The sequence below is a fragment of the Psammomys obesus genome, unplaced genomic scaffold, assembly GCF_907164565.1.
Source record: "Psammomys obesus unplaced genomic scaffold, mPsaObe1.curated_primary_1811, whole genome shotgun sequence".
Lineage (NCBI taxonomy): Eukaryota > Metazoa > Chordata > Mammalia > Rodentia > Muridae > Psammomys > Psammomys obesus.
The window spans coordinates 9,037,275-9,056,838 of NW_026591598.1; the positions used below are offsets into that span (position 1 = coordinate 9,037,275).

Genomic DNA, 19,564 nt, shown 5'->3' on the forward strand with positions numbered 1-19,564 from the left:
GAGTCCTTAATCCATACCTAGGATCCTAGTATATAAGAAGAAAGATGGGCTCCTCTGTGGTAACTCACTTAGATCAAATGCTACCTGATCCTCAGCTACTCATTAGAATAGCCATATTTTAAAAATAACTACAGTGTGGAGAGATGGCTCTGCAGTTAAGAGCACTTGCTTCCTAGGTATGGTGGCAACTTTAATCCCATCATTCTGGGGGCAGGGGTAGGTGTGTCTTTGAATTAGAGGCCAGCATCCTCTACAGAGAGTATTCCAAAACAGCCTCGGCTACATAGGAAAACCCTGTCTCAAAAAACAAACAGAAAAAGAGCACTTGCTGCTCTTCCAGTAGACCTGAGTTCAGTTCCCAGCACCTGAGATCACAACTGTCTGTGATACAGTTCCAGGAGATCCAGTGCATGCCTCTGACCTCTGAGGGTATTCATACATTTGTGTACACAGATGTGTGCCCCCCCAACACACACATACGCAAAGAATTGACTTCCACAACCAATGCTCTGACTGCCACACATATACTTCCATACACTTCAGTAAACAATAAATCTGTTAAAAAATAAATTAAAAAAATGAAGCTGAGGAAGTATTATTCAATGGTCCCCTTTTTAGGCTTTTTACAGACTGAGCATAAAAGATAGCAACTTGTTAAAAATTAAAGCTGAGGTGGCTAGAAAGATACCTTAGCAGATAAATACATACGTTGCTCTGGTAGATGACCCAAGTTCAATTCTTAGGACCTACATGGTGGCTCACAACCATCTATAACTTCAGTTCCAAGGGTTCCAACTCTCCTCTGACCTTCATAGTCATCAGGCTTATATGGGATACATATACATACTTGCAGGCAAAACACTCATACACATAAAATAAAAAAATCTTGTCTAAGTTAACGCTGAAAAAATAGCTCAGTCAGTTAGGACCTGAGTTCAGTTTTCAGAACTCATATAAGCCAGTTAGGGTGGCACGTGCTTGTAATTTCTGCTCTGGAGAAGTGGACAGGTAGATCTCTGGGGCCCATCAGCCGGCCAGCCTAGTCTACTTGGCAAATTCCTGGCCAGTGAGAGATCTCTCTCAAGAAGAAAAGTAGTGGATGGTGCCTGATGAACAGCACCCAGAGTTGTCCCCTGGCTTCATACATATGCACTCGTGGATGTGCACACACTAGCGTGAGGAGAATTGGTCTAATTGGTAGAACCAGTGTTGTTCCATGGTGTTAATATCCGCCGTGTTTTCCTGGTTGTTTTCCAAGTGACCTCTCTGTGGCTGATGCTGGTCTCTTCTCTCCACAGTGCTGTGGGCCGTCTGTGGGGACTGTGATAACTACGCTACACTGAAGGGACACAGTGGGGCGGTGATGGAGCTGCATTATAACACAGACGGCAGGTGGGGGTTCTGCACGCGAAATGACACCTGCTTTCCATGCTAGTGCTTAGCGCCCTTTACCCTTCGGCCCTGAGTTCTGTTCTTGGGGAAACCCTCTGAAACACTGCTGTTTTAGTGGGGCATAGTAGTGTATCCTTAATGTCAGACCGGGGAAGCTGAGGCAGGAGAATCACAGTTTGAAGGTCCACACGGGTGATGTAGTATACAATTAAAAGCACATCGTCATTTATCTTCTAATATGCCAGCACTCGGACCAGTTTTAGAGGACAAAGCAAATGTAATTTCCAACTAGCTCTTTATTGCCAAGTGTAATGGCACATGTGTGTTCTCAGGAGGCAGGGGCAGGCGGGATCTCTGCGTACAAGGCCAGCCTGATCTACATTGTTCCAGGGTATCCAGGGCTACATTTTTTTTTCCTATTATTGTGTGTGTGCATGATGTTTCTGTGAGAGGGTTCAGATGTAGAGGTCAGGACAACTTAGTGGAGCTAGTTTCCTTTGTTTGCCTTTATGTGCGTTCTGGGAATAAAACTTCTGTTTCAGAGCATCCAGTGCTCTTGTCAGACATATGGACACCACACATGCATGGCACACACTTAGAAGTAGCACACCAGTTGTCATAAAATAAATTTTTTCTTCTGCATTATAATGAGCACTGTTGAATGTACTCCATTCCGAGATCTTGGGTTCTGATTGAATCAGAAGCATCTTGAGTTCAAGACCTGCCTGGGCTACATAGCATGGTCCTGTCTCAAAGAAAAAAAGGAGAGAGCATTGTAAGGTCAAGTGTAACTTAGAAACCAGTCCCAGGGGCGGAAAGAACAAAGGATTGGAATTAGTCCGCTCTTAAATCTAGAATTACCACAGTCAGCCTCATCTTGAGCACAGTAGGAAGTGCTTAAATTCTTTCCTGTGATAGGGCATTGTATCCATGTATATCACAAAGAAGGAAAAGGTTGATAAAACCACTGTATTGTGTGGCATGGTCCACCTGAAACAGAAGCTACAAGATGAGTAGGATTGCTAGAGACAGCATGAGGCACCCTGGGGTCATAAGCTAAATAGTGCAACGAGCAGACAGTGATCTGGAAGAACTTGACATATTTTGGCAAGTGAGAAAGAGATGATCTTTGTGCACCCCCTACCTGCCCTTTGAGATTTATCTTTAATTAGTGCATGTATGTTTTGCCTATTATGTATGTCTGCACATTATATGCATTCAGTACGTGTGGAGGCCAAAAGAGGGCATCTGATCCCCTAGAATTATAGTAACAGCCAGTTTGGGGCCTGTTATATGGGTGCTGGGAATCAAACCCAGGTTCTCTGGAAGAACAGCCAGTGTTCTTGACCATTGAGCATTTCTCCAGTCCCTATTGTTCATCTTATTTCTTTTGTATTTTTCTTCTAGCATGCTCTTCTCAGCATCAACAGATAAAACTGTGGCAGTGTGGGATAGTGAAACAGGAGAGAGGGTTAAGAGGCTGAAGGGACATACTTCCTTTGTGAACTCCTGTTATCCAGCCAGGCGGGGCCCCCAACTTGTCTGCACTGGCAGTGACGATGGTACAGTTAAGGTAGGTATTAAATCTTGTCTGTGGTGTAGTTTCAGGTTGCATCATAAAAGCTCTTATCTTGTCATCCAACCAGTATTCCAAAGCACACAAAAAATTTTCCCAGGTAAAATAATATGCTACAGAATTGTATAGACTATATTGCTGTTTGGAATCGGTGGGCTGTGTGGATTGGTGCCTGGCTCAGCTGTGAATTGTGTGTCTCTGAGCTTCACTTTCTTAATCTTCTTTGTTTCCTTTTGGTTTTTGTTTCTTTTCCAGGAAGGGTTTCTCTGTGTAGCCCTGTCCTGGAACTCACTGTGTAGACCAGGCTGGTCTCCTCATGCACTTTCTTACTCTTTAAAGCTCTTAACAGTAATGTAAGTGTTTTACAAGTTTGTTTTTTTTTGTTTGTTTGTTTGTTTTTGTTTTTTTTTTTGTTTTTTTTTTTTTTTTGTGAAATTACAGGTATCTAAAAAGTTTAGCAAATGGTCTCAGTAGCCTGGATGTGAATTTACAGATGATTTAGTTTGCTAACTCTCAAGCTATCTGTGTTAGGATCACCTGAAGAGCCTACTAAAAATAGTCAGAGTAGAGCCAGTGGCCAACCTTGGCTATGTAGTGAGACAGTAGTAGTAGGACAGCTAATAACAACAAAAATGCCCACAGTGGTGGTTAAAGTTGGAGGGTGGTCACCCTTGCTGCCTTGCCTAGCTGCCTCAAGAAAAAGAACCAAATAAATAAATAGCAAGAAGGTAAAACCAAGCAGAGTCTAGGGGGGTCATTAAATGTTTAAAATGTTACAACACTGATCTCATCTGGCATGTGCAGTCCACAAATTAAGAAAATGGGGCCTAAAAATAAGTGGGGAACCAACAACAATCACGTTACCTCGAGGGCGTGGAGTTTCACAGTACCAGCTGTGTCGTAAGTTTCATTGTGACACTTTCATGCATATGTATCCTGATACCATGTTCATCCTCCCCACACACACACATACTGTTCCCCCTTCTCTACATGCCATGTCCCTGGCTGCTTGCTTTTTATGTTATGTTATTTATTTATTTTGTTTTTGTTTGTTTATTTTTGTTTTTTGAGACAGGGTTTCTCAGTGTAGCCCTGGCTGTCCTGGACTCAACTTTGTAGACCAGGCTGGCCTCAAACTTAGCAATTTGCTCGCCTCTGCCTCCTTGAGTGCTGGGATTATATCGTTTTATTATGTGTATGGAGGTTCTGCCTGCATGTGTGTCTGTGCATCACATGGATGCTGCTCATAAGAGGGCACTGAATCCCCCAAGCCAAAGTTACACATAGTTATTAGTTACTATGTGGGAACTGGCAACTAAACCTGGGTTTTCTGCAAGAACAATAAGTGTTCTTGGCTGCTGAGCCATCTCTCCACCCCAATTTATTATTATTATTCTTAAAGATTTCATTTAAGAAGTGGCCAGGTGTGGTGTCTAACTCACAGTGGCAGAGTGCGTCTCTACTAGCACTTGTGGAGCCTAAGTTCCAACCACCAGCACCAGCAAAATAAATGAATCAATGGCATGCAAGCAGGGTGTTGGGGAGACAGGCCTGGTGCTGGTGAAGTTTATGTCAGCTTGATACAGCTAAAGTCACTGGAGAGGAGGGAGCCTCAGGTGAGAAACAGCCTCCATAAGAACAGGCTGTAGGTAGCCTGCGGAGCATTTTCTTCGTGACTGATGGGGGAGGGTCCAGCCCATTGTGGTGGTGCCATCCTGGGTTCTATAAGAAAGCAGGCTGAGCAAACCATGGGGAACATGCCACTAAGCAGCACCCTCCACGGCCTCTGCATCAGCTCCTACCTCCAGGATCCTGTCCTGTTTGAGTTTCTGTCCTGGCTGCCCTCAGTGATGGACTACCTTATGGAAGTGTAGGGAATACTGCCCTCCTCCCCTCCCCAAACTTGCTTTTGGTCATGGTGTTTCATTGTAGCAACAAAAACCCTAAGACAAGTCTATAATCTCAACTACATAGAAGGCTATAGAAGAGGACTGAAAGTTCAAGGCTAGCCTGGGCTATAAAAGACATTCAGGGCAAAACTGGGCAACTTATTGAGATTCTCAGATGCCAGCAGCTGTCAAAAGAGGACACCTGATCTCCTAGAACAGTAGTCACAGATGGCTGTGAGCACCATTTGGTTTGGATTCTGGGAATCAAACTGGGTCCTATGCAAGAACAGCAGGTGCTCTTAACCGCTGAGCCATCTTCAAGCCCTACTTACTGTTCTTATGGAGGACTAGGCATGTGTATCATGCACATGCAAGGATGCAGACAAAACACTTATACATATAAAATACTACCTTAAAAAGAAGAAAAAGAAAAAAATTAAAAAGAAAGAAGTTGCCTGGTTGGGTGGAGAGAGAGAGAGAATGTGCACATAAGTGCAGGTACATGAGTTGTCCAGAAGATGATGTCAGATCTTGTGGAGCTGGAGTTAATAGGTGGTTGTGAGCCATCTAATACCAGTGCTGGGAGCTGAACTTGGGTCCTCCGGAGACCTGTAAGAATTCTTTGTCACTGTGCCATCTCTTCAGCCACTCCAACAGGTGTTGCTAAGGGCCTGCTATAGTAAGAGCAATAGGTAAGAGCTTGTTCTTGTTCGAATTGTCTCTTTTCTCTTTCATTTTGCCTTTTCCCCTTTCTTATCATGTTTCTTTGTTGGTCCTTTAACTTTTTATTTTTCTAATAAAAGTAACAATTTATTGCTTGAAGCAGTGTTATTTTAGGTGTATAAATGTTTCTCTGTGTGTGTACATCTGTGTGTGCCATGGCTTATATCCACAGAGATCAGAAGAAGGCATTAGCTTCCCTGGGACTAGAATTACAAATGGGCCATTGGGCCATCATGTGGGTGCTAGGACCCAAATGCAGCTCCTCTGTGAGAGCAACAAGTGTTCTCACTGCTGAGCCATCTCCCCAGCCCCTCAAAAGAGTAGGTGTAAAATGGGCAACGTGTCACCTCACCTAAAGATGATGAATTTTTTTTATTCGTTCTTTATTTTTAGTGGTAATGAGGCAGAAATGTGAGCTGTTTGCTAGTACCTGATAAATATGAGTTACTACCAACTATTACAAATCTTCAGTCTCACAGAGGCAACACCAGACAAATTCAAATGCAAAAAGACAGGTTTCTGTGGTCTTCAGAAATGCCGGGGCCACAAAGCTCAAGGAAAATCTGAAAGAAACTAAAAAGACATGACAAATTCGATACATAATTCCAAAGTGAATCTTAGTGACTTTTTAAAAAGGAGGGGTGGTAATAGGTAAGCTTAAATGGTGTTGAGTCATGGTAAACTTAGTTCTTCATGTTGCTGGCATGTTGAGGTTACATAAGAAACATCCTGTGGGACAAACACTAGGAAGTGTTCTAGGAAATGAGGCATTCAGTCAGCAACTTACTCAATTTATTTTAGGGAAAAAAAGAAAAAATCTTTTCCAGCTTTTCAGTAGGCTTGTGATTATTTCAAAATTTTTAAATTATTTCAATCAAATTTTAAGTGGCTACCATACCTTTTAGGTCAAAGACAAATTGGTACCCGGCATTGGGGCCCTTATCTATAATCCCAGTACACAGAAGGCTGAGTTTCAGAGTAGGCTGGGCTACATAATGAACCCCTGCCTCTAAAAAAAGGGGGAGAGGGAGCAAATAAGGGACAAAGATTATTTTGATCTGTGTAAAGATTATCAGTTGAGGCAAAGATTGAAGAAAGGTTCATCATATATGTAGGAGGCAAATTCTCAAGACCTTGACTTCCAAACCAAGGAGTCTAGAGTTGTTCTGGAGAATTGTACAGATAATGTTTGTAGGAAAAAAAACCTCCTTCTCAGGTTTCTCTTTCCTGTAGATTTTCTGAGATAATTTTTTTTTAATAAATAAAATTATTAAATAAGTAAAATTATTTCCTGGAGATAAAATTTAAAGTCACTGCTAAAATCTTTAAAAGCAAGACTGGGGCTGTAACTCAGTGGAGAGCCCTTGCCTGGCATACACAGGGCCCTGGGTTCAATCCCTGGCATTTAAATGAAGTAAATCAAAATTAAAGCCACTTTAATACCAAACATTTTATCAACCCTACAGAAACTCAACCCCTGTGAAAGAAGTTGCTGTTTTTCTGTATATTCCAGCCCCTGGCAACATCTAGCCTGCTTTTGTCTCTACTTGACTACTCTGGGCATTTCCTACAACTAAAATGAGACAAGCTATAGTCTCAGTGTCAGGGGAAGATCTCAAATTTGAGGCCAGCCTGGGCTGCTTTTCTGTACAGTGTGGAGGATGATCTATGATGGTCATAGCTTTGGTTTGAATGGGGAGGTTTTTTAACTACATAACAAGAACAAATAAGAGTTCTAACATAAAAGAACAAATAAAAAGGAGTACGAACAGAAAATAGCAAAACATCCTCAGATCAGTTTATGATGGCCAGCAGAGATGTAATCTGCTTGAAAAAGCAAACAGAGGAAAGTTATCAAACCCAAGCTCACACAAACACCCAGCAGAAATCGTCTGGGGAAATTGAGGCACTGCCGAAGTTCCCGCTGAGCTTTCCCCCATGGCCGAGCTTCTGGCTTCCTGTTCTCATTACAGACATTTTTGTGTCGTGGGATAATCAGTGGTGAGCCCTTTTGGCATTGGTTAGCTCCTCGGTGTTGTCAAGGGTACAGGGTTAGCTCCCTCTGCTCCCTGCTGCTCCTCGTCTCCCCGCTACAGAGCCAGTTTGACCCAGGACGGGTTGGAGGAGAAAACAAAGCATCTTGTGCTCCTGGAGTCCACTTCCCTCAAGCACACCACAGTGTGCCTGTGTACTTTACACTACAGCCGCGTGCTGCAACAGTCTCAGTGCTTTTTCGGGGCTGTGGTAAAGTGCTTTTTGTGCCATCGTGGGGATCAGGGTTCAAAGCCCTACCACCCAAGTGGAAAAGATAATGAGCCTGGTGGCCTACTGTAATCGCCGTGCACCGGTGGTGGAGACAGGGAATCCACGCAACAAGCTGGCTGGCCAGACTGGCTGAAATGGTTAGAGACCCCCACCTCAGTGTGTAAGGCAGAGAGGCACCTAATGTCGGCCTTTGGCTTCCACGAGCATATGCAGAAGTGCTTGTGTATCACACACACACATGAACATGCATCATGGGTACACACTACACAGATGTGTGCAAAGACAATTTTCACAGCTGAGTGTGGTGCTGCGCTTGTATGATCATGGAGCTTGGGAGGGGGAAGCAGAAAGATAAGGCATCTTGGCTTTTTTTTTCTTATTTATTTTATGTACATTATGTGTGAGGGTGTCAGATCTTGGAGTTAGAGACAGTTGTGAGCTACCATGTGGGTCCTGGAAATTGAACCCTGGTCCTTTGGAAGAGCAGCCATTGCTCTTAACCACTGAACCATCTCTCCAGCCCCCATCTTGGCTTTTTTGATTTTGTTTTTTGAGGGAGGGTCCTGCTGTGTACAGAAGCCTCAGCTCAAAACTCTTGTTTCTCCTAAGACTCACAAGTACTAGGATTACAGGTGTGTGTTGACACTGAGTCTCGCTGTGTTGCCAGGCTGACCTCCGAGTTCAAATGGTCCTCGTGTGTACTACAAAAAGTGCTTGGCACTTTTTGTTGTGTCTGGTTGGTTAGTTGATTGGTTTCAAAACAGAAACTTCTTGTACAGTACAGACTGGCTTGAAACTGAAAGCGCTCTATCTACCTCAGCCTCCACAGGGCTGAGATTGTAGGCATGCAGCATTATCACTATGCCCAGCCTGTTTGGTTGGTTAGTTTTGTTTTTCCAACACAGGATTTCTCTGTGTCGCCCTGGCTATCCTGGAACTTGCACAGTAGATCAGGCTAGCCTTGAACTCAGGCAGAGCTCTGCCTGCCTCTGTCTCTTGAGTGCTAGGATTAAAGACATTTGCCACCACTACCTGGCCTAGTCTTTTTATTAAAATAGCTATCCTGCTGGGCATGATAGCCTGGGTTAGCTAAAGCTACATTGTGACACCTTGTCCCAAAAAACTAAGAAAAAAACAAAATCATTATCCCAATGAGTGGCTGGGTTTTATGGGAATTTTGTTTGTTGCTTTTGTTTTTTGTTTTATTTTGATTATTTTGAGACCAGGTTTTCTATGGAGCCCTGGCTGTCTTGGAACTCACTATATGGACCAGGCTAGCCTCAAGCCCACAGAGATCCACCTGCTTCTGCAGTATACCACCGTCCCAGAATAACAGTGTTTTTATTTGCATTTCCTTTGTGAAGTATGGTGTTGAGCTTTTCCTGTTTTTTGGGGTGTTGGTCATTTGAGAAAAGGTCAACCTATAGGCAAGTCTATGCTGTTATTTTCTTAGTTGATGATTGATGTAGGAGAGTCCAGCCCACTGTGGATGATGCCACCCCTGAGCTTATGGATAAGAAAGCAGGATGAAGCTGGGTGTGATGGCACATGCTTGTAAGCCCAGCACTCAGGGAGGCAGAAGCAGGCAGATTGCTGTGAGTTCAAGGCCAGCCACAGAGAACAAGCCAATAAGCAGCACTCCTCTGTGGCCTCTGCATCAGTTTTTGAGACAGTGTTTCTCTTTGTAGCCCTGGCTGTCCTGGACTCACTTTGTAGACCAGGCTGTCATTGAACTCAGTGATCTACCTGCCTCTGCCTCCCAGAGTGCTGGGATTGTAGGCCGTGCCACCAGGGCCAGCTTCCTGTTCATTTTAAAGCTTAGCAGACATGTAACTTTGTAGACAAGCTTGGCTCCTTAGTAATTTGCTGCTCTAGTTTGGGTGAGGAAGAGGTAGCTTGATGGACACTGTTCCAAGTGAGGACAGCTGAACCAGAGCGCATTAGCAAGGTCTAGTGCTTCCTGGTCATCTGAAGCTGAGTGGAGGCGTGTGCCATGCTTGCTCCTGAGAATGATGTTACTCATGGTGCCTGTTTTCTGCTTCAGCTATGGGACATCCGGAAGAAAGCAGCTATCCAGACGTTTCAGAACACATACCAAGTGTTAGCTGTGACCTTCAATGACACAAGTGATCAGATTATCTCTGGTGGAATAGACAATGATATCAAGGTATGCTTGTTTATATTATTTTTGCTTTTCACCTACATATATCAGAAGTTAGTCTTTTTAAAATTTTGAGATTGTAGGAAATTAGCACTTAATGTCAACTAAAAGGAAGATAGTGACTTAGCTCATTTTCTTTTTGTCCTATTCTAAGTACTTCCTAAATCAGAGGTTGCATATAAATGTACAAAGGTTCATATCAATGCCACCGAGAGTCAGGTGGTCAGTCTGAAGTGTGAAGTCCTTGGGTGGAGGAGAACTGTGAAAAATACAGAGTATGGCCAGGCCTGAAGGCGCACTCAGTCTTTAATCCCAGGACTCAGGAGACAGGCAGGCAGGTATCTATGAGTTCAAATCCAGCGTGTTCCAGTAGAGTTGGAGCTACATAGAAAGACTCTGCCTCAAAAAAAATAAAAACGAATACAGAGTGTGTCCATTCCCAGACTAGACATTTATTTAGACATAATTTATTCATTCTAAATTACACTTATTTCTGTGTGGGGAGGGCAGACAATTTGCAGTAAATTCTCTTGTTACATGGATCCTAGAGATTAACCTTAAAGTGTCGACTTGTTACCAGGTGCCATTACCTGCTGTGCAAAAACACCCCACTAAAGATGTTGAAAATCATGTTTAGCTCTCTGGTCTAATGAGAGAGTAATTAGGGTGTGGCTGTCCTCAGCCTTCAGTGTGCTTCTTTTTGGCACTGTGAAAAGGAAGTTTCTAAGCTTGTCCAAGAAGAGAATACTTGAATACATTGGAGAAAGGCGTGGAGTGCTCAGCCCTACACTGTTACTCAGCTTTCAAGGAATTCTCACGGATTCCAACCCCACTCCTACCATTTTCTAGTTTTGTGATTGCCATGTGGCCTTCAGCTCCTGTAAGCCCCCGTTTCCTCACTTGGGCAGCAAAGTGTCTGCCTCACAGGATTGTGAGTTTCTGCACAGTCCTCGATAGCAAGTGCCAGCTGACAGGCAGGCAGGTCTGGAGCTACGAGTGGTGTCTGCCTCTCCATCTCCTCTTCGAGGAGCTCAGGGACTCTTCCATAGGCTTTATTGTGACCATGATAATAGTTAGGTAATATTCTTAGAAGCCATTACTTCCCTATCCCCCTCTCTCTTGCTTTTCCTGGCTGATCATTTTAAAGATGAAATGTCCTTCCTTTTGTCTTACAGTGGTCCTTTAAATGGTGAAAGGGCTTCATCCTTTTCTTTTTCATGCCATCAGCCTCCTGATTTTCTTCTTTCACATGCATGCATACACACACACGCGCACACACACACACACACACACACACGCCTTCCATAGCTGTTGATCTGAGTCAAGCTTTCTGTGTAGCTAAGAAGGATCTTCCCTGCCCCTCCTGTTAGAGACTTAACCGTTTTGAAATGCTGAGAAGAAGATACAGATGGCTGGAGATACAGTTCAGAGGGTGTAGAATGCTTTCATGGCATGCACAAAGCTTTGATCTTGATCTCTAGCCTCAAGTAAAATTGGGGTGGTGGGACATGCTTGTAATCCTAGCATTTGGGAGGTGGGTGCAAGGTCAGAGGCCATCTTTCAGCCATCTTCTTGCTGTCAACTTGTGGATTGTCCCTTCACAACCACACTTAATGAAGAAGGTTGATGGTGATGCTGCTGCTGCTGATGGTAACATTGTCTCCAGTACATGGGGAGTAGAGAAACAAAACTCAGAATTTGGATCCACAGTCATACTCAAATTATAAAAGCCTCCTAAAGAGTTTTCTGTACTATTTTAATTTCTTCTTTCCCTTTCATTCTTCAGTCTTTTGTACCCTGGTTATTTCTGATAGCGTGTCCTCTGCAGCTGTGGTTCTATAGCTGCAGGGTCACCTCGGATGGTTAATATTGTTACCTTGACAGGAAGACCTAGAATCGCCTGTGAGGGAGTGTCTTGATTCATGCGATTGAGGCATTAAGATTACTCTAACTTCGGGGGTTCCATTCCTTGGGTTTTGAACTGCAAAAAAACAGAAGCTAGCTCAACACCGCATTCATCGTTCTCTGCTTCTTAACTGCAGACAGTGTGACCTCTGCCTCATGTTCCTCATACTGTAACTTCCTCACCAGGACTGTACCCTCAAACCATGAGCCAAACATTAGCCCTTCTGTAAATTGCATTTGTACTGTTTTTATCAAGCAACAGGAAAGGAGCTAAGATATCACCTGTCACTGCTCTAGAGGCAGTGGGACCTGGGAGAATGGAGCCAATAAATGAGGTGGACTAAAATCTCACGCAGTAGCCAACTTTATTCAGAGCCCCAGAAGGTCACATAGGTAAAGTTCTCATGAGTTCAACTTGTATATAATCACAAGGATTCATGTGACAAAAATTTATTTTCAATGACTCATATAAAGGATAGTTTAAACCGTTAATTGAATAATGCAGCAAGCAATACTGAGTAATCTGAAGTAAACTCACTCCTATCGGCTACACCTAGGCGTAGCACAAAAATGCATTCCAAGAACAGTTCTGTGTTTTAAAGAAAATGAGGTCACAAGACTCTTGTTTTCCTGGAGTGTTCTTACACACACTCAGAACACTCCTCGAAATGCCCAATACTGGACTGTGTTCTGACAGCCACCCTGTGATTTCTTTGTTGCTAAATTCTGAAGCCTTTTTTTAAAAGCCTTTTTCCTTTTCTTAGTATAATCCTCTACACCACAGACTTGACCTATCTTCCCCAAGTTCTGTGACAATAGCCTTAGCACTCTCGTAGGTTATTCCTCCATCACAGGCTTTTGTGATCTACTTCCTCTAAGTTTATGATCCCCCACCCGGCATCCCACCTTCCCTTCCTCAGTTCTGAGGATAAAACTCAGGGTTCTGTGCATGCTGGGCAAGTGCTGTACTGTATGCATTCCTCATTCCTTATGTAATGGGCAGGCACATGTTCGTTATCCATAAAGGTGGGTTTGTAGACAGTTTCTTTTGAGAGTATTCTGTACTTTGACTGCCACCACCTCCATAGCCTCCTTCTTCCCCCATCCCTGTATGGATTCTTTCAATGCCATTGCCCTGAAGTGGGTTTCCTAGATGCTCCTCTTGCTGTGTACACTTTATCCAAACAAATCTCATCCAGGCCTGTGGGTGTACCCAGCCCAGATTCTTCAGCTTTATCACTTTAACAGTACAGTGCTTTCCAGAGCAAAGTGGGACCTAGTGGCATCAGAATTACTGGATACTGCTTAGGCACATAAAAATAAGCTAATGTCACAAAACCGTAATGTGCCTTATGCCCTTTAAAATACTAGAGAGCCACTGAGATGGCTCGGCTGGTAAAGGCCTCTGCCACCAAGCCTGACAACCCAAGTTCAGTCCCTAAACCCATGCTGTGAAAGGAGAGAACTGACTCCTGTAGTTGTCCTCTTAGCTCTGCATAGGCGCACCACTTCCATGTGCGCCAACTCTAAATAAATAAATAGATGTGAACAAAATGAAGACACTGCTTTGGTGTATACTTATAGAAATGTTGGTGCTTGCATAGATTTCCTATGACCATCAAAATGAGGCTAGGTATGGTGTTCGAATCTATAATCTGTATGATCCTAGCATAGAAAGGCTGGGGCAGGCGGATCAAAAGCTTGAGAACCGCCTGAGCAACATAATAAGACCTTATCTCAAAAACAAAACAAACAAAAAAAGCCTGATAAATAAATAGCCAGAGTTGGTCTGGAAAGATGGTGCAGCCATTAAGAACAGTGGCTCTTGTTCCAGAGGTCCTGGGTTCAGTTCCCAGTACCCACATGGCAGTTCTCAACTGTCTGTAACTCCAGTTCCAGGTGATCTGACATTCTCACACAGACATACATGTAGGCAAAACACCAGTACACATAAAATGAAACTAAATAACTATAAATAACCAGAGTATAGGACATTATCCCCCAAAGGGTTTACAGTTTTGCTCTTTGTGCCAAGTGCCAATGTGTCAACCATTGCTGCTTTATAGTTTCTTTTTTAGAAAATATGAAGTACATGAGTGTGTAGCTTTAGGGGGGCTGCTTCTTTCTAGTGAAGCTACAAGAATTTGATTCTCATGTCTGCACCACAGGGACAGACAGGCAGAGGAGCAATCTTGTGTTGATGGCGTCTTCTTACTACAAACAGCATGGATGCTACTTCTGGCCTTCTGTGAACTGGGTGCAATATAGTCCTGAGGTTACCTGGTCCTTGGGTTTGAGTTTTCAGAAGACAGTGTGTTACACCTGCTCTTCGGGCGGGTTGCCTGCAGAGAATAAGTCCTAGCCAGTGAATGTTGACAGGCCAGTTTTGCTCTAAAATTTGAACTTATCTCAAACATGAGGATCATATAAATAGAGTCCCATGAATAGTGCAGTTAAATTTAGCTCTGTATTCTGAAATATCCTTCCTATGTTTTTAGAAAGTGTCCTGATTCTCATAGCGGTGCAGTCTTCATCATTCTTAAGCTAAGTTTTTTTGGTTTTGGGTTCACTTGCATTGAGACAGATCTGGAGCTCTGGCTGGCCTTGAACTTACAGATAGTTCTCTGCCTCTGCTTCCTGGTATTGAGATTAAAGGTGTGCACCACCACACCCAGCTGGTTTTATTTATTTGGGAGGCAGGTTCTCAAACCTGCATTCCCCCATCTTCACCTTCTGAATGCTGGCATTGTGCACATGTATTTAAACATTCAAAGTGAGTTTTTAAAAACTGTGTGAGTGTGTGTGTATGAGTGTGTATGAGTACACATACATCCTTTAGGAGGCAGAAGAGGGTATCTGATTCCTTGTTGCTAAGTTAACTTGTAGCTGCTAGCCACCCAGTGTGTCCTGGAAAATGTCCAAAGATGCTCTGGAACAGCAAGAGCTCTTGACTACTGAGCCATCCTCCAGCCCCAGTATTCAAATTTTTACATCAGTGCATGCATTACCTAACTCCTTTCTGAAGAAAAGAAAGTGCCTTGCTCTAGGAGATGTCAGACACTTTATTCATTTAGAAAAATTACATGGCAGTATTGAATGGAGTCTTTTATAATACCAATGACCTTCACAAAATTGCAAATCTTTTCCCTTGTGACATCCAGGCTATTTCTGTTGGTGTTAATGTTTATTCTTACATTATTTGCTTAATCGCCTATTATGTAAATATTTTTATATTTTGGCTTTAGAGTTATTTTTAGGAACTGCTTGGTAATATTTAGAGCCTGCTATGTACCAGGCATATGCAAAGCGTTCTTATTTGTAATCTTTTAGAATGGAAGAGCACTTCCCTAGTGGACCTGAAGCCCTAGATTCAATCTCCAACACCACAAAAAAATATAAAAGACAGACGGACAAGGCGTGTAGGTATTTTTGAGGCTATAAATGTAATTCAGTGGTCGCACACAAAGCCGCGGGCTTGAACCTTGGCGATGAACAAACAGTAAAGGACAGAGCACCTGCATGTTCTTGTGTCTGTCTTCCAGAAGCAGCTCAAAAGGGTTCTTTGCATAAATATGCTTTTTATACTCTTTTTTTTTTCTAAATGTATATATGTACATATACGTATGTATGTATGTATTGCTTCTATACACATGTATATGACATAAGATAAAAAGTCTTACACAGTGTTTTTCATTTCATGTTTACTTTATATAATTTGGGGCTTTGTTTTCATTTTGTTTTGTGTTGAGTCACTCTCACTGTGTATCTCTGGTTGGCCTAGAGCTTGCAACAATCCTGTCTCTGTCTCCTAAGTGATGCTCCTAAATACAGCACTGTGCCTACTTTTGTATTCTTTTTTGAAACCCCTGGCCGCAAATGCACTATATAGCTAAGAGTATATTTGAACTCCTGATCCTCCTGCCTCTCCCCGGAAATGCTAGAAATCAGAGATACACTTGGCTGTTTTTGTTGTTGTGGTGGTGGTTGTTGTTTTGGGAGATGGTTTCATAGACAAGTAGTCTACAACTCTGTGTTCTTCAAACTGGCCTCAAACTCAAAATCCTTGTTTATCTGGCTCCTGTGTGCTGGAATTAGACATAGAATTAGAAACATACCACTAAGCCTAGCATCTGGTTTTATGTAGTTTTTTTCTCATTTTTTAGATTTTTAAATTTTGTTGTTTCTGGAGACAGGATTTCTCTGAATAGCTCTTGACTGTCCTGGAACTCAGAGATCCACCTGCCTTTGCCTCCCAAGGGCTGGGATCAAAGGCATGTGCCACCACTGGCCTACTAGAGTTTTAAATTTTATTTGATATGTATGAGTGTTTTGCATACGTGTGTGTGTGTGTGTGTGTGTGTGTGTGTACCACATGTGTATGAGGTACTGGAAGTGGTGAGAAGAGTACACTAGATCCCCCTCGAACAAGAGTTACAGATAGTTGTGAACCACCATGTGATGTGGGTGCTGGAAACCAAACCCAGATCCTGTGTGAGAGCAGCAGGCACTCTTAACCTCTGAGCCGTCTCTCCAGACTCTGTTTGTTGTTGTGTTTTTAAGGCAAGGTCTCTCCGTGTAGTTTAGCCTTGTTTGCCCTGGAACTGGTTATTATAGACAAGACTGGCCTTGAACTCACAGGGGTCTATCTCTGCCTCCCAAATACTGGGATTAAAGCTACCATGTTCCGGCTTCCCTGCTATCTTTCCCTTTCTTTTCCTATTCTTCTCTTCCCTTTTTCCCTCCCTTCCCTTCTCTTTTCTGGAACAGTGTCTATGTAGCCTTCATTCACTGTGTAGAACAGGCTGTCTTCTGCCCCCCACGTGTCTGCCACCGCACCCAGCCTGTCTATGCAATTTTTTGATTTGAAAAGTAGTTTTCTATTTTTACAGGTTTGGGACCTGCGCCAAAACAAGTTAACCTACACCATGAGAGGCCATGCTGATTCCGTAACTGGCTTGAGTTTAAGTTCTGAAGGATCTTACCTCTTGTCCAATGCAATGGACAATACAGGTAACCTAAGAGAACAGAGCTGTTCTGTGACTGGTGCTTGCTGATGTAAAAGGGGGCGGGGCATTTGGTGTTAATGATGTGTCTTAGGGGAAGTAGTGATATGGCTCAGCTAGTTAAGCTACCTGTCATCAGGATGACTACTTAAGCTTGATCCCGGGACTCACATGATAAAAGGAGAGAATCAACTCCCACAAATTGCCCTCTGACGTTCATACACATTCCATGGCACATGTGCATCCTCGCTCATTTGTACTTTCTTTGCCTCACGCATGCACACACTAAATCAATAAATCTTTTAAAAATATTTTTTATCCTGGGTCTGGGGAGATAGCAGTGGTAGAGTGCTTGCCTACTGTGCGTGCAGCCCTGGGCTCTCCAGCCACACAAAAGGAGGGAAATGTGCATCAGAATAAGGGAAAATCCAAGGGAAAGGTGCCATCAGAGTCTGCCCACCCACTAGGAGGCTGTTGGGGTGAGGTGATCAGGACTCCAGTCCTAAGTCTCATGTAGAGTCTGAGCAGTTTTACACAGTGTTTCTGTGTGATTCAGGCATTCCTACATAGGCACAGTCGTGTGCTACACTGTGGATCCAAACAGGAAACAAGAAACTGGTTGATGAGCTGAATGAGACGGATGCTCATCTGCATCCGTGTGAGGCCTTTTCTATGTGCTCTCTTCTGGCAGTTGTGTCCCTCCCAGCAGCACTGGTATGAGACAGTCCTCAGGAAAACATCTCAGCTTTCTGGATTCACAAGCACATTCTCTTAACCTTTCTCTTTGCTTGTTTTTGAGTTACAGAGTAAGGTAGGTGGGTTTATTGTAGAAAAGTGGACAGTGGTGAGTTTGGAATGCCCTTGGTGGGAACTAAAACACAACTTGCTGACATTTTGTAACAAAATTGGTGCTTGGCATGTAACAGATGCTCAATAAATGTTTGTTGGATAAATTTGCATCTTTACTTCTTGATTTTATACTCATATCGGTAGCAGACTTTCATGTAGCTGACCTTGCTGTATAATGGCTTGAAGTGCTCTTTACAGTGGATGATTATATGTGTGTCCTAATCGCAGTGGATTTACCATAGACCAGTCTAGCATTCTGAAAGTAAGGAACACGAAGTTTCCCTAAATAGCTTTTAAAATAATAAGAACTGTTTGTTGTGATTATCCTTGAAATTGGATTTTGTTTTAATTGGATTATTTTTAAGTTAACCTCAACTGCACAGTCAAGGTTGTCCTGAGCTACGTAAGACTGTATCAAAAAAAAAAAAAAAAAAAAAAAAAAACTGCTGATGTTTTGTTGTTGTTTTTCTTCCTTTTTCAGAGCAGGGAGCCAAGACACAGTCTCACTTGACCTGGCATTACACATATATCTATATAAGATACAAAATTAGATTTAGAGTTCTTGTTTTCTGAGACAAGAATGTATGGTAGAGCATTCACCTGGTGTATGTGAGGCCCTGGATTAAGTCCTCAGCAACTGGGGGTGGGAGATAGTGTTCATGTGTCTTGGAGATGGGGACGGTATGATGTGTCCTAACTCTCATTATGCTGTAGTTGACCCTCTTCAAGTTTAGACTGTCAGTGTGCCCATCAAGTAAAAGGAAAGGTTAAGTTGGGTTTTACAGAGGTGTCATCACAGCAGTCAGTGACATTTAGATTGTCACATGAAGGCTGGGGAGATGACTCAGTCAAAAACGTGCCTTCTGTTCAAACATGAGGACCTCAGTTCAGTTCCCAGCACCTGTGTAAAACCCAGACATCTGTAACCCCAGCACTGGACTGTAGGGGACCCCTGGAGGCCACTGGCCAGCCAGTCCAGCAAGTCGATGAGTTCTAAGCTCAGTGAACCACGTTTCAAAAAATAAAGTAGAAGCTGAGAATAGTGCTTCATGCTTTAAACCCAGCACTTGGGAAGCAGAGACAGGGCGATATCTATGAGGTAAAGTTTAGCCTGACTGATCAATGGGTCTCAGTCTTCCTAATGTTACACCCTTTAGTACAGTTCCTCATGCTGTGGTAAGCCCCAACCATAAAATTATTTTTGTTGCTACTTCATAACTGCAGTTGTGTTACTGTTGTGAATTATAATGTAAATAGTTTTGGAGATAGAGTTTATCAAGAGGGTCAAGACCCACAGGTTGCAAACCTCTGACATAGAGTTCCAGGCCGGGGAGGGCTACAAAATGGGGAGGGGACAATTGAGAAAGAGGACAGCCTCTGGTATCTACACACATGAATGTAGACTCAAGCATGCACTCACATTTTATACCCAAAATTCTTTTTATTTACTGTATATCACTGTTTGCCTACATATGTGTATGTGCACCGTGAATGTGCCTGGTGTCCTCAGAGGTCAGAGGTGGACATTGGATCTCCTGGAACTAGAGTTACAGGTTGGTTGTGAGCTATCTACCACGTGGGTGCTAGGAACTGGACCCAGGTCCTCTGCAAGAGCAACAAGTGCTCTTAACCAATTAGCCATCTCTCCAGCCCCCAGAATATTTCTTTTAATTTAAAAAAAAATGGTTGTCATATTGAACCTTTGCTGGATATGACTCTAAATTGGAGGAGAAATCATTTGGAAAATGTTTTTTGATTTTGGATAACATGTATGAGGACTGATAGAGAGATCTAACCATTC

The 19,564-nt window shown here is 43.0% G+C and overlaps 1 protein-coding gene across 1 annotated transcript in view; it reads left to right on the plus strand.

The window, feature by feature from the left end:
* The window catches only part of Snrnp40 (small nuclear ribonucleoprotein U5 subunit 40), a 31,663-nt gene that overhangs the window by 3,932 nt on the left and 8,167 nt on the right, over positions 1-19,564 (plus strand). Inside the window, exons 3-6 of the mRNA XM_055610725.1 lie at positions 1,299-1,392; positions 2,800-2,965; positions 9,890-10,012; positions 16,801-16,921. Coding sequence (XP_055466700.1) covers positions 1,299-1,392; positions 2,800-2,965; positions 9,890-10,012; positions 16,801-16,921 — 504 coding nt within the window. The remainder of the gene's footprint in view (positions 1-1,298; positions 1,393-2,799; positions 2,966-9,889; positions 10,013-16,800; positions 16,922-19,564) is intronic.